Source organism: Coenobita brevimanus, chromosome 6 (genome assembly GCF_032717465.1).
Source record: "Coenobita brevimanus isolate Jiangsu-jjx chromosome 6, ASM3271746v2, whole genome shotgun sequence".
NCBI lineage: Eukaryota > Metazoa > Arthropoda > Malacostraca > Decapoda > Coenobitidae > Coenobita > Coenobita brevimanus.
Window position 1 is genome coordinate 64,361,537 of NC_136959.1, and position 13,921 is coordinate 64,375,457.

Here is a 13,921-nt window from a genome sequence, read left to right on the forward strand (position 1 = left end):
GTAACCACAGTGCTGTGATAATGGCATTTTCATTGTATTCTTGCTATTACCTGTACCACTTGATTTCTTTCACCTTATGGGAAACCTGTTGTCATTCTTACACTGGTAAAAAGTTCCAGATTATAGTACAGTAACCTCCTGATTATCTGGTGTAATAGAGCCAAAGGTCTACTGGATTCTGTCAAAATGCCGGATTATGCAAAAGCCCCTCCTAGGGGCCTCTGATCCCCCAAGCCAGTAACACTTATCTTCGGTTTAACCCCTACAAAATGCTTTAAAACATCAAAAAACAGATGCTAGACATTCCTGATGGTAAGATACTGTAATGTACCATCAAGTACACTATAATTTTATGTCTGTCTATCTATCTGTTGCCAGATGCCATAATCCCGTAGGGGGTGGCCATTGGACTTTGAGTTATTTGTTTTACGGGGAGGGGCACTAACCCTCCACCAACCCACTTGTTGACATGTAGGGAGCATGTATGGTTATATGGTCACCACCCAGCATTGTAAATGGCTTCTTGGCTTACAGGAAACCTTTTGCTTGTCATTCAATGTAAAGCCACCTGTAAAGGAAAGAAAAGCATTAAGGAGGGACAGGAAAGATGGGAGAAATAGGAAGAGAGGAGGGCAGGCACAGAAAAAGAATGATAAAGGCTAAGGAAGAAGTAGGCAGCACTACATCAAATGGATGGATGATGGTCGCCACCATCTACCACATGTACAGAAGCAATTTCATGTTGACAATGGGGATAGTATCAAATTCCCCACAGCCAGGAGACTTGTTTTCCTTCTCCCGACAGTTCTGTATAAACACATGCATTGTAAAACCCATACCAAATATTATAAATCATCGAAAAACAGCTAAAAGTCGTTCATAATATTGAAATACTGTGAAGTACACTGTAATTTTCTCTACTGAAGCATGCTTCACTGTACTGTACTGTACTGTGTACACGACACTGTAATTTCATTTATCAGAATTCTAACAGGTGACACCACCACACAACAAAACAAAACTGCTGTCACAGAGTACATGGACAAACTTCACATGGGAAGAAATAGTTGTCTAAATGATTTTATATTTTGTGTTTATGATTCCTTTGTAGTATATTATTTTGCTTAGTAAAATAAACATTTTCATAAACTCTTAACTGTTTAGTAACACAGTTTAATCAACTTTTCTTTCCAGTACCATACCATGTCTTGCATTATACAGTACTAAAGTAGGATTACTGATATCCATACCATGTCATTACAATAATAATGTTTTGGAAGAGACTTAGAGCTCAGTGTAGGCTCATTTGTATATCGGCACCATAACAACGGAGGAATACGATGGAGAGTGAGAAAACATCCACCTACCCTCTGCCAGCCAGTTAAAAATCTGCATTAGAATTCTCCCTCCCCTGCCTTAGCCAATCAAAACTTCTACTCTCTGCCACTGCATCTCCCCTCCCTACCCACCACCAACACCCTGTAAGCTGCGAGGCCCACCATCCATCAACCCTCCCTCCCTGTGCACTCCACCACTTTCATATTACAGTACAGTATAACCCCATTTTTTTGTGTATTTCTTTCTTTATTTCCTTTTTTTTAGATTATGGTTGGATGTTTGATGACAACTGTCTCATGCAGGATAATAATGTACTTTTAGCCAGAAGAAAGGGTCCCTCATGCCAGATAATGTCAGAGAAAGGTTCTTCATGCAGGATAATGTCAAAGATTTTATGGTTACTGCCAGATACCAACTTAATTTAGCCAATGACTATACCGGATACTGTCGTATGCCATATAATGCCGTGCTGGATAATCGGGAGTTTACAGTACTGTACTATGTTAATACGATGTGTAATGGAAATGTTCGCACATAAAAGTTATTGAACAGTAGTGTATTGTATAAAAGTGCCAAAAGGGATGATTTGGGCCTGCTATGGTGCCCCTGTTACATGGATGGAGAGAAGCAAAGGTGGCATCCATTTGGGAGTCAAACTTCCACTCTCTTTCCTGTGCCATGCTGTGTAGAGGTGCAGCCCACTATATAGAAGCATCAGTTCACTGCATGGGATATATCCTTGCAGTGCTGTTTGCTTGCCTGTGATTGATGGGTCTGCTCAGCCAGTCAGACCAGGGTTATGGTGCTTCTACTACTAGTACTACACAAATGGTTATTATTAATTGTGAAGGGAAATATGTAGAGCTAGTTGCGATGTATGAGGTGCCCCAGGAACTGGGTGAGAAACTTCAGATTATTCTTGGGCTAATTTTGAGTAATAAAGGTTTCACCAACATGGGTCTGATTCCCAGCCATTATGTAGCCAGCATTACTGGTACCGGTAACCTTACGTGTAATATAGTCTCCTTCATGATTCACCAGCAGTGTCATCAATAGCTGTTGCTTCATAACAGTTGAGAACTAGACCCATGTTGATATACAGTATCATTAGTACTAAAAATTAGCCTAAGAATGACCTTGCAAAGTTTTTCACACACTACCTGGGACACCCTCTACAGTATAATATAGCGTAATGTTGTACAGTAGTGTATAAATGGTGTCAATGGCATAGGTCAGGTTGGAAACATGTTCAGTATATAACAGAGAGTTTCCAGGGTTTTTTTCCAAGGTTGACCACAGACCTATGAGGAAGTTTCTCATAACCCCAGTCGTCTTGTACCTAGAACTGAAATACAGACCTGGATAGTAAAATTGGTGTAAGCATGTCATATTCTCGGAGAATGTTTGGATGCTGTTCAGTCAGTCATGCTTTTTCTCCTACAAGGAGAGTATGTTTTCACCCCTGTTTGTTTGTTTGTTAGTTTGTCTGTTAGCAGGATTACTTAAAAACTGAAAGAGGGATTTGGACCAAGTTTGGTGGGTAGATAGCACGTGTCCCAGGAAACAATCGATTAACGTTGGGACTAATCCAGATTGTATTACAGATTCTGGATCTGGAAAACTCTTTTTGTGAAACCCTAATCAATGATGAGAAATCCTAACCCATTATGAAGAGTGGTTTGGAAATTGTGTTGCCCTTGTTGGAGATATGCACTCTACTGAGTGCCCCTCTAGTTTGTTTGTGCAACTGATATGTAGCCACAAAACAGAGCTTACATATGTTAAGCCCCAACACTAGTTCCTCCTCCTGAAATTCACTTCTTCACCAACTAATTCTTCCTTTATCTCCATCCTTCCTTCTGACCTGGTAGCAAGCCCTACAACATTTTTGGTACTCTCTCTCTCTCTCTCTCTCTCTCTCTCTCTCTCTCTCTCTCTCTCTCTCTCTCTGTACACACACACACACACACACACACTAAGAAGGAAATGAAAGATCTATCTATCTATCTCTCTACAGCCCGACGCCCTAATCCCGCAAAGGGTGGCCACAGACAAAACACCTCCAAGTCGCTCTGTCACCCACCATTTGACTACCCTCCCCCCAACTCACCCCCCCCCTCCCTCATATACCTCTCAACTCCATCCCTCCACCTCATCCTTGGTGTATCTCTCCCTCTCCCTCCCTCCACCTCACCTACATACACCCTTTTAGTCAGTCTTTCATTCTCCATTCTCTTCACATGTCCAAACCACCTCAGTGTATTTCTCCTAATCTTCTCAACCACATCCACATCCCCCCCACATCGTTCCTTCACTTCTTCATTCGTCAACCTGTCCCGCCACGTCACTCCACATGCTTAAACCACCTCAGTGTATTTCTCCTAATCTTCTCAACCACATCCACATCCACCCCACATTGTTCCTTCACTTCTTCATTCGTCAACCTGTCCCTCCACGTCACTCCACATGCTCCTCTCAAGTAACTCATTTCCACTGCTCTCACTCTTGACTTGTTCCCCTCTTGCAAGGTCCATGCCTCGCTTCCATACGTCAGGGTAGGGATCACAACACTATCATGCAGTGACTTCTTAACTTCCATACTCACCTCCCTATTTCTCATCACTGCTTTCAGTGTACCAACGACCTTCCTTCCCTGCTGTACCCTTTCACGCACTTCATCCCCCAAAGTTCCATCCTTACTCATCACACTACCCAAGTACTTGAATGCACTCACATTCTCCATATCCTCACCATCCAACCTCACTGCACACTCTGTGACTTCATTCCTCTCAAACACCATAACTTTACTTTTGTTTACATTAACTCTCAGATTCCTCCTCCTACACACTGTCCCAAATTCATTCACCAAACCTTGCAACTCCCATTCATCTTCACTCAAAAGTACTGTATCATCAGCAAACAGCAACACCGGAAACTTCCAAATCTCACCCTCATTCATTAGAACCACCCCCACATCCACTGCCCTACCCTGCACCTCCTTTACAACCCCATCCATGTATATATTAAACAGTCATGGAGACATCACACAACCCTGTTTCAGTCCCACATTGAGATCAAAGAACTCACTCAGCTCACCGTCCACTCGCACCGTAACCCTAGCTCCCTCGTACATACTCTTCACAGCACTCAACAATTTCCCCTCCACTCCATATATTCTTAATACCTTCCACATACCTTGCCTATCTATTCTGTCATTCTTTCCCCAAGTCCATGAAGGCAGCATACACTTTGCTTCCCTTCTCTAGATATTTCTCCACTAAACATCTTAAACAAATATCTGATCTACACACCCTTTTCCCTTCCTAAATCCCCCTTGTTCTTCTCCAACTAGCTCCTCTGTCATATGCCTAACCCTATCAATGATTATTCTACCATATAATTTACCAGTCACACTAAGTAAGCAAATACCCCTATGGTTACCACATACTTCTCTCTCTCCTTTTCCTTTGTATAAAGGAACAATTATACCTGATTTCCAGTCCTCTGGAACCCTTCCCTCTTCCCAAGCCAATCTACACAACTTCCATATCCACTCCACAACAATGAAAGATACTATAAAAAATAACCCAAAATTGGTGAAAGATTCAGCAGATATCAACAATTCTATAATAATCACTGGTATAGATGAAAAAGTAATAAAAAAACAGAATTTGGAGGGACAAATGGGAGATGGCAAATATAATGAACGTATTGAAGGAAGTATCAGAGGAAATCTGTGATAAAGACAAAGAGGAACACAAAAGGCTTGGGAAATATGATAGAAATAAGTTGAGGCTGCTGAAAGTAACCTTCCAGAGTGTGAACACTGTGGAGGAAATACTAAAAAATGCAAAGAAACTCATGGAAAAAGAGGAATTTAAAGAAGTTTGGATATAAAGATGCCTAATTCAAGAGGAACTGGGAATACTAAAGGAGAAGAGGGAGGAAGCAAAATCGAATAATGAAGAAAGATCAGAGAATAATTAATTATTTTTTACAAAGTAATTTTATTGCAGATACGAAAGTGGTACATAACCAACAGGGAAGAAAAAGAAGGAAGGTAGTAGACTCAAGCTTTGGGAAGTATGTAAACAAGATGATTAAGTTGATGTACTCAAATATAGCTGGAATGGTGTCTAAATTATTAGAGCTGAAAGAATATACCAAAGAAAAGGAAACACATATTATTTGATTAAATGAAACAAAATTAGCCTCAAAGAGATCAAACGATACCCTAAACTTAGAGGAGTACAATATATGGAGAATAGACAGAAATTTAAGAAAGGGAGGAGGAGTTATAATCTTAACAAAGAAAAATCAACAAGTCAAAGAAATTAAAATAGATACACCCTCACAAGCAGAACTGATTGCATATGAGATTAAGACATCGGAAGGGAAAATAATTGTGGCAGATTTATATTTGCCACCCAAAACAAACATTTGGGAAAAAGGCGAATATGAAGACTTGACAGAAAGTACAATTCAGAGTTTAAGATCATTACTACATAGAATGGAAGAGAAATGATTCTGTTTAGTGGAGATTTCAGTATAAATATAAATTGGAATACTCTGGATCTAAGAAGCCATGGAAGCTGCTGGGATCAAAAGCTCCTTGATCTTGTGCTGGAGTTTTTCGTAACTTTGCATGTAAAGGAAAACACCAGAAAAAGAGGACTAGATGATCCATCAGTAGTAGATCTTATATATACTAGGCAAGAAAATGATATTGACAATATAATGTATCATCCTCCATTTGGCAAAAGCAACCATGCACTATTAAATTGCAACTTCAGGGTTGCATATGGCATAATTACCAGTAATGAGAGTTACATAAAGAGTCTAAACTACAAAAAAGGGCAGCTATCATGAACTGAAGAAGTACTTCTCAGAAATAGATTGGGAAAAGGAGCTTAGAGGAGAAGATTTAAATGTTTGTGTAGAAGATTCTGTGATTTTTGAGGGGATCATCTGTACACAAGAGAAAGATATTTGTGAAGCACTAAATAGAAAGTTCCGATCAGTTTTTACAAAAGAAAATGATTTTGAAAGAGATGATGTGGAACATGCATGCCCACACATATTACCAGATATACAAATATCAGAAAAAGAAGTACAGGAAGAGTTAAGTAAATCAGACAGAGGAAAAGCATATGGCCCTGACAAAATTGCAGGTTCGGTGCTACATGAATGTGAAGAAGAGTTAAGCCAACCAGTTACATTTACTATTGAAGGAATCCTTAAGTCAAGGTAAACTACCGGATATTTGGAAGAAAGCAAACATTGTTCCCCTATTCAAGAAAGGAAATAGACAGAATCCACTCAACTACCAACCAGTATCACTGACCAGTGTTGTAAGATATTAGAAAAGCTGATAAGAGAAGTTTGGGTAAACCATCTGGAAGAACACAATATGATAACAGAAAGGCAGTTTAGTTTTTGAAAAGGAAAATCATGTGTTACTAATCATTTAAGCTACCATGATAGAGTTACAGAAACATTACAGAAAAGAGAAGGATGGGTGAACAGTATCTATTTAGATTTCAAGAAAGCATTTGACAGACTAATGCACCAAAGACTCTTATGGAAACAATACCATCGAGGAGGAGTCCAAGGCAACCTGTACTGTTGGATGCAGGATTTTCTCAGAAAAAGGGAAATGGGAACAGTACTAAGGGGGAATTACTCATTATGGAGGGAAGTGACTAGCAGAGTTCCACAGGTCTCAGTGCTGGCACCAATTATGTTTTAAGTATATATAAATGACAGAGACAGTAACATTGGAAATGGAAGCTACCTAAATATGTTTGCAGATGATGCAAAAATACAAAGGAAAAATACTAACACAGATTCTTGCAGAGAGCTACAAGAAGAATTAAATAAAATTCATGAATGGAGCAATAAATGGCAGATGGAATTTAATGTGGACAAGTGTCATGGTAATATGTTGGATGGATCATGTAATTGAGTTTGGTAAAAGTGCAAAAAGACCAGGTTAGGATTATAAGTTAGGAAGATCAACCCTACACATATCAGAAAGGGAGAAGAACCTAGGAGTGATTATCAGTACTGTAATAGATTGTCTCCGGCTGACCACATCAGTGAGAAGGTACTCAACATGTATATACTGCTTGCTAATATGAGAATAGCATTCACATATATAAATGAAGACATGCTGAGAAAGATAATAACATCATGCATCAGACCAACCCTGGAGTATGCATCAGTATTCTGGAATCCCCATCTCAAAAAACACATAGATAAGATTGAAAAAGTACAAAGGGCAGCTACAAGATGGGTACCAAGCTTAATGGATCTAAACTATGAAGAAAGACTAGAAAAATTAAACTTACCAACATTACAAGAGAGAAAGAAAAGAAGAGACATGATTATGCTATATAAATGCATCACAGGGAAAGAGAAAATAGACATAAATGGGTATATAACTTACAGCGAAGCATCAGCAAGAGGATACTGCAGTAAAATGCATAAAAAAAGAGGTGATAAAGATGTAAGGAAATTCAGTTTCCCAGATAGGGCAATTGATCAGTGGAGTGCACTACCGAATGAAATAGTGTGTTTCAAAACCATCAATAAATTTAACGATATCTGTGATAAAAATGGTTTAATACATTGGACAATACGAGCTTGACTCATTCCTGTAAAGATACAATTAAGTAAGGTAAGAACACACAGTTACATAGTCAGTATGTTTGTACCTGATGGAACAGATCCATTCCCACAAATGAGTACTGGTACTAAGTTGTGACATCATTTAATTTGATGAGCCTTAGTTATGAGGTTAGAATGGATATTCTTGATTACTGTTCAAACTGCCCCTCTTGTCTAACTGTATTTGGCCATCAACTGAGCTGCAGGAGGTTAGGGATTTTTGTCATGTTAGAATTAAGTGGTTGTAGTTTAAATGTTTATTCAAATTACCTTAATCATGTACAGGTGCTGGACCAGGATGACCTCGCTGAGCTACTGCCAGATGTCAGTAGTGGGAGTGGACAACAGGATGGCTCTTCAGTGTCACTGGATGGTTTTACTGATGATGTGGTTGTTTCCCGTGCGGCCTCTGACACAGAGCCTGACGACCGCACCTCCGATGTGCCTGGTGATGATGACCTCCCAGATGTTATTGTTCGTGAAGCCATCAACTCCATTGTCAGGGAGGAGGCAGCACTCAAGTTCAATACAGTGCTGATGGATGACTTGGAGGATGTTGATGGGCGGGCCCGTCCCCGCCACCACCAACCCCAACCCCCACCCCGTCCACCACACCACCATCATCCCCGGCTTCCTAGGAGTCCCAGGGCAGAACCTGCTTCAAAAAATCGGGATGAGCTGGCCCTTGCCGATAAGCGGCGTAGGGCAAGGCAATCCCGTGTTGGCATGGGTGGAAAAGAACCACATCAGGATGAAGATCCTGATCCTCCACCCATGCCAGAACTGGAGAGTTATGTGTCTCTTGACTGTAATGTGTCCAATGTCTCCCCAGACAGTGGCATACAGTCAGTCAATGGCTCCCCTCTGCACCACATTGGCTCACCCCCACATCACCACTCTCCCCTCTACAGTGCTGGCAAAACTGGTGATGGGTCTAACACACACAACCGCCCATACTCGCCTACCTATGTCTCCCAAGACTCCCCACCACCACCCACACTCTTGCCTGCTGTTACCCCACCACACTTACTTAGTTCTCCCCGTTATGAATATGAGGACTCGCCAAACTCACCTCAGATGCCAGCCCTCAAGTGTCAGGTTGATCCACCACCAATACTGGAGGAAGACAATGCCAAAAGGACAAGTCTTGAGGAACAAGGTACGTTGAAAAAGAGAGGACCGGGAAGACCAAAGAAAGATCCAGACAGACCGAAGCGGCCAAGAGGAAGACCCAAAGGATCAAAAAATAAGAAACCAAAGAATGAAGAGAACCTGGTAGATCTGAAAGATGGTGTCCAGAAGTCTCTGAAAGAGACAAACTCTCAACGGTGCTACAAGAGTGATCTTGGGCCCCCTGCACCAGAACCTGGTGGTGTTGTGGGTGTGGAGGACAAGTGGGGGAATGATGTAGATAATGAGGATTTACCTCCTCCTCCAGAACCCATCCCACCCCTGAGACGGGGCCCAGGCAGACCCAAAAAGATCCCTCCAGTTCTAGAACCTAGTGTGCCCTTCCAAGAAGCACAGATGAACAAAGTACAAACAGAGCACAAAGCTGAGTCTTGTGCAGATAAAGGTGCCAATCTCACCAGTGCCAAGCCTGATACACAGGTTAACAGTTTAGAGCCATCCAGTGTAATGAAATGTGATAAGAAAACCAGGGACAAAGGGTTTACGGGGAAGAGACCTGTGGGACGACCAAGAAAATACCCCAAGAGAGAAAATTTAAATTCCTCTAGTACTCTCCCTGCCACAGCTGCCAGTAAGAAATGTTTCAGTGAGAGAATAATGCACAAAATCATCAATGAAAAAGTTCGGAACAGTGAAAAGTCAGACAAATTATCTGTACGAGTTGATGATGTTGAGAACTCACTGGAGCCATTTGGAGACCCGTACACTTTCCTTGACCACCCACTCTCTGGAATGCATGACACTGAAAGGAAACACAGTAAGAGACATACAAAACCCAAATTCAGTAGTGAAGGCTTGCCACTAGAGGGTAGGAAAAAGAGAGGGAGAAAGAAAGAACTACCTGCAATATTTGAAAAAGTGTATGGTAATCAGGACATAAAGACCAAAGTGAAGAGTGAGAATGGCAAACCAACATTTTGTGCTAGCACTCTGACATTCAAGCAGATTCATAAAAAGAAGAAGAAAAAACCAAAGCATTTTAAAAGCAAACATAAAAATATTGTTGACCCAGTGTTCCTCGCTGACTTGGAGGACCTCACAAAAGGAATGCAGCAGTGCTCCATTTCCAAAGTACCCATTCTCATACAGCCCAAACCTGGAGAAATACTGCTGCCATCAATATTCCGGCCAAGGAAAGTGTCTCTGGCAGCCAAGAAGAGGCGAGGAAGTGAGAAGACTAGAACCAGTGACCGGGAGTCAGGAACAGAGGGGGAGAGTGGCAAAGAAAAAGCATCTGGAAAGAGGAAGAAGAAATTACAAGAGGTACCCAAACAGGTTAGTTTACAACTATTCTTGAGTTGCACTGAATACACAGTTTCTTTTTAATGTAACATTGTGATGTGTATTGAACTTTGTGTTGCTTAAATTTGCCATTTTTGTATTTAGAGTATTGTGTGTGTTTTTTTCTGCACTGGTTTATTGTGTCTTTGATTAACACAAAATTGTGACCATCTCTTGATCCTAATAAAAGAAAGTTTACCATTTTGTATGACATTCATGAGCCTGTTGATATATTAATGGATTGCTTTTACAGGGTCGAGAGAGAACAGAAGCCAGTGAACAAAGGCTGCCCTTGAAGAAACGCCACCGCCACATCTCAACAGCTGTACCAGCCACTCCTGAGCCACCCAAGGTTGATAATGTCAAAAATGAGGTGAACATTGCCAAGACCAACGAGAAGCCAGCATGTACTGAAAAGGACGAAAAAGAAAAGCTAAACAAGAGTGATTCTCGATCAGATAAGCTTGACCTCCGCTCTGAGAAGATTGATCTCCGATCGGAGAAAATTGATCTTCGCTCAGAAAAGATTGACCTCCGATCAGAGAAAATTGACCCTCGATCAGAGAAGTTTGACCTTCGGTCAGAGAAGTTTGACCCTCGATCAGAAAAGTTTGACCCTCGATCAGATAAGATAGACCTCCGATCAGAGAAAATTGACCTGCGATCAGAGAGAATCGATCTGCGATCAGAGAGAATCGATATACGATCAGAGAGAATCGATATACGATCAGAGAGAATCGATCTCCGATCAGAGAGAATCGATCTCCGATCAGAGAAGATTGATCCTCGATCAGAGAAGATTGATCTCCGCTCTGATAAGATTGATATTCGTCCTGAGAAGATTGATCTTCGCTCTGATAAAACAGATCCCTGTTCTGAGAAAATGGATCTTAGATCTGAGAGACCTGACCTAAGATCAGAGAAGACCATACTTAACAAGACCTGTTTAATAACTGATTCTCCCAAACTTGTCAAAACTGAGAACAGAGTTGTCAGACAAAATGAAGAACCTGCTAAGAAACCAGATGAAGTTTTGAATGCTAGTACAATTACCAGGAAATTTGAAGAGCACATTCCAAAGAACACTAGGGTTGAGGACACACAAGTGATTGATATAGTGAACACAAATAATGCTATTGGTACAAGAGAAAACACAGAGGAGAAAAAGAAGATTGAGTGTACAGTCAGTTTACCAGAACCTGTGGTGAACAAAGTGGCTGAGAAAGTTGAACCTGTGCCCCAAACAAAGAATGAAGTAATAACAACACGTACTACCACCACAACTCCAAAGAAACGTCATAGGTTGGAAATAGATCTAGCACAAACCCCAGTTGCAGTTACCAGAGCAACAACATCTGGAGTAGTTAAGGGAAAGGTGGAAAAGGAGACCCCAAAGCACAAGGAAAAGGAGACTCCTGTAAAAACCCCAGTAACCAAGTCCCCCAAAGCTGCCAAAGAATCTGTTCTCAAAGAAGTCTGTAAAACCTTGCTGCCCAGACAGGAAGAACCCAAGGAACAAACCCCTAAAATACCTGTTGTTGATGAAGGAAAGCTAAGTAATGACACCAGTACAAACAGTGCCCAGATACCAAATGACACCACCAGCATGCCAACACCAGAGCCCACTGCTGAATCACAGTCTCAGATGGAGATCTCTGGGACACATTCTGACAGTGATATACCAAGTGAACATGAGCCCCTGTATGAGAGTGACCAGAGTGGCTTTATGTCTGACAAGGAAGGCCCAAAAGAAGTTCCTGTCAAACCTCCTCAGAAGAGACGGAAGAAGAAGCGAGAGTTGCGCTCACCAATCCCTAAGGTCACTGACAAGCTCACCCCAGCAGAAGTCACTGAGGACAGCGAACCACCACCATCCAAAAAGAAGAAGTTGAAGCGGAGGAAAACTAACAGAACGGGATTCCCCACCATCAGAAAAAAGAAACGTAAAAGTAAAGATTCTCCAGATCAGAAGGAGAATGAAACTGAAGAAACAAATGTGGCTGAAAAAGCTGAGAACAGTAGTAACCCTCCAGTACAGCCCCCCAGCTCTGAAATATCTGTTTCTGAGAGTGCAGGCAATCAGTTAGAACAGCAAAATGAATATATTATGCCTGTGCCTGTACCTGTACAAGACCATCTTGCTGAAATGGAATGTGAAGACTCAGCAGTCACTAGTCAGTCCAGTACATTTGAACAAAATAGTGAGGAGGAGAAAAAGCAGAGAAAAGAAGAAGTCTCACTTGATCCCACTGCCATGACAGTAGAATCAGAGCCTGCATCAACCAGAGCTAGCCGGGACAGAACAATTAACTCTTCCAAAAACCCCGTGCCCATACCAGCTCCAAGGCCTCGGGGAAGACCAAAAAAGGCAAGCACTGAAAGGAAGCCATCATCCAGGGCGCCATCAGTTTCCCCTTCCCAATCACCTGAGAAGCCGTCAAAGCATCTGCGGGATTCACTAAGAGAACGGAGATCCACCAGCAGCAAGCAGGCTGAACAACCTCCACCTCCTGCAGCTGAAAAGAAGACAGAGAGTGAACAAGATGAACAGCAGTTGAAGAAAATGCTAGAAAAAGTTGCCACTGGGATTGGATGTCGCACCAGAAGGAAGCGGGATTTAAGTGAAGAGAGTGTCAAAACAGTCCAGTCAGAGGGCAAGAGAGCAAAAAGACAAATGGATGAAGAAGTGAGTTATCAAGTTCTCTTGATATTTAATAATGATCATGTTTCATCAGACCCTTGCTAGGATTCCTTTTTCTCCCGACTGATAACTGTGCTGTTTCTTCAGTTTTGTATGTTACTATTTGTCCCATACAGTTGCGGAAATGTCAAGAGAGGAGAACGTACTGTAAATTTTAAATGTACCTGTACAGTAACATGACCTGACCATACTCTTGTCCATTGCCTTAGTTCCATCAGTTTCTCAGTTTTATTGATACTTTGCCCCCTCCTGAGAAGTTTCCCATTGAAATTGACTATGACTTATTAATTTCATCTCTATTAAATTTAGAATGTATAATATGAGTGATGGCTGTGTTTCATTATTATCATTACCACCCACAGGTTGATGATTGTGATGCAGTGGTGCTGTCGTCAGAATCAATGCCTAGCAGCGAACCCCCTTCTGGTGACGAGAGCAGCCGCACCATGACTGGCAACAGGAAAGTTCCTCGCTGGAGAAAGAAGTACCTGGTGGCTGGGCTCTTCTCAGATTACTACAAGGAAGATGAGTAAGTTTACCCTGACGTTGTTAAGGAAGCAGTTATGAAGCACTGTAAAACAAAAATTACATGGATGTTTTTAGAGATGGCTGAAGCAGACAGGTTTGAAATCTTGCATGAAGAATAGAAGAATGTTAATACAGTACTGTAGTTGACAGAGAAATTAGGAATACATGAAAAGTTTGTACTGAAAAGCAGATGAACAGTAATGATCAGAGCAG

The 13,921-nt window shown here is 41.5% G+C and overlaps 1 protein-coding gene across 1 annotated transcript in view; it reads left to right on the forward strand.

The window, feature by feature from the left end:
* Window positions 1-13,921, forward strand: part of ash1 (histone-lysine N-methyltransferase ash1) — a 296,085-nt gene that overhangs the window by 257,262 nt on the left and 24,902 nt on the right. Inside the window, exons 7-11 of the mRNA XM_080272689.1 lie at window positions 8,293-10,473; window positions 10,733-10,941; window positions 11,383-12,604; window positions 12,686-13,165; window positions 13,543-13,709. Of these exons, the coding sequence (XP_080128815.1) occupies window positions 8,293-10,473; window positions 10,733-10,941; window positions 11,383-12,604; window positions 12,686-13,165; window positions 13,543-13,709 (4,259 nt within the window). The remainder of the gene's footprint in view (window positions 1-8,292; window positions 10,474-10,732; window positions 10,942-11,382; window positions 12,605-12,685; window positions 13,166-13,542; window positions 13,710-13,921) is intronic.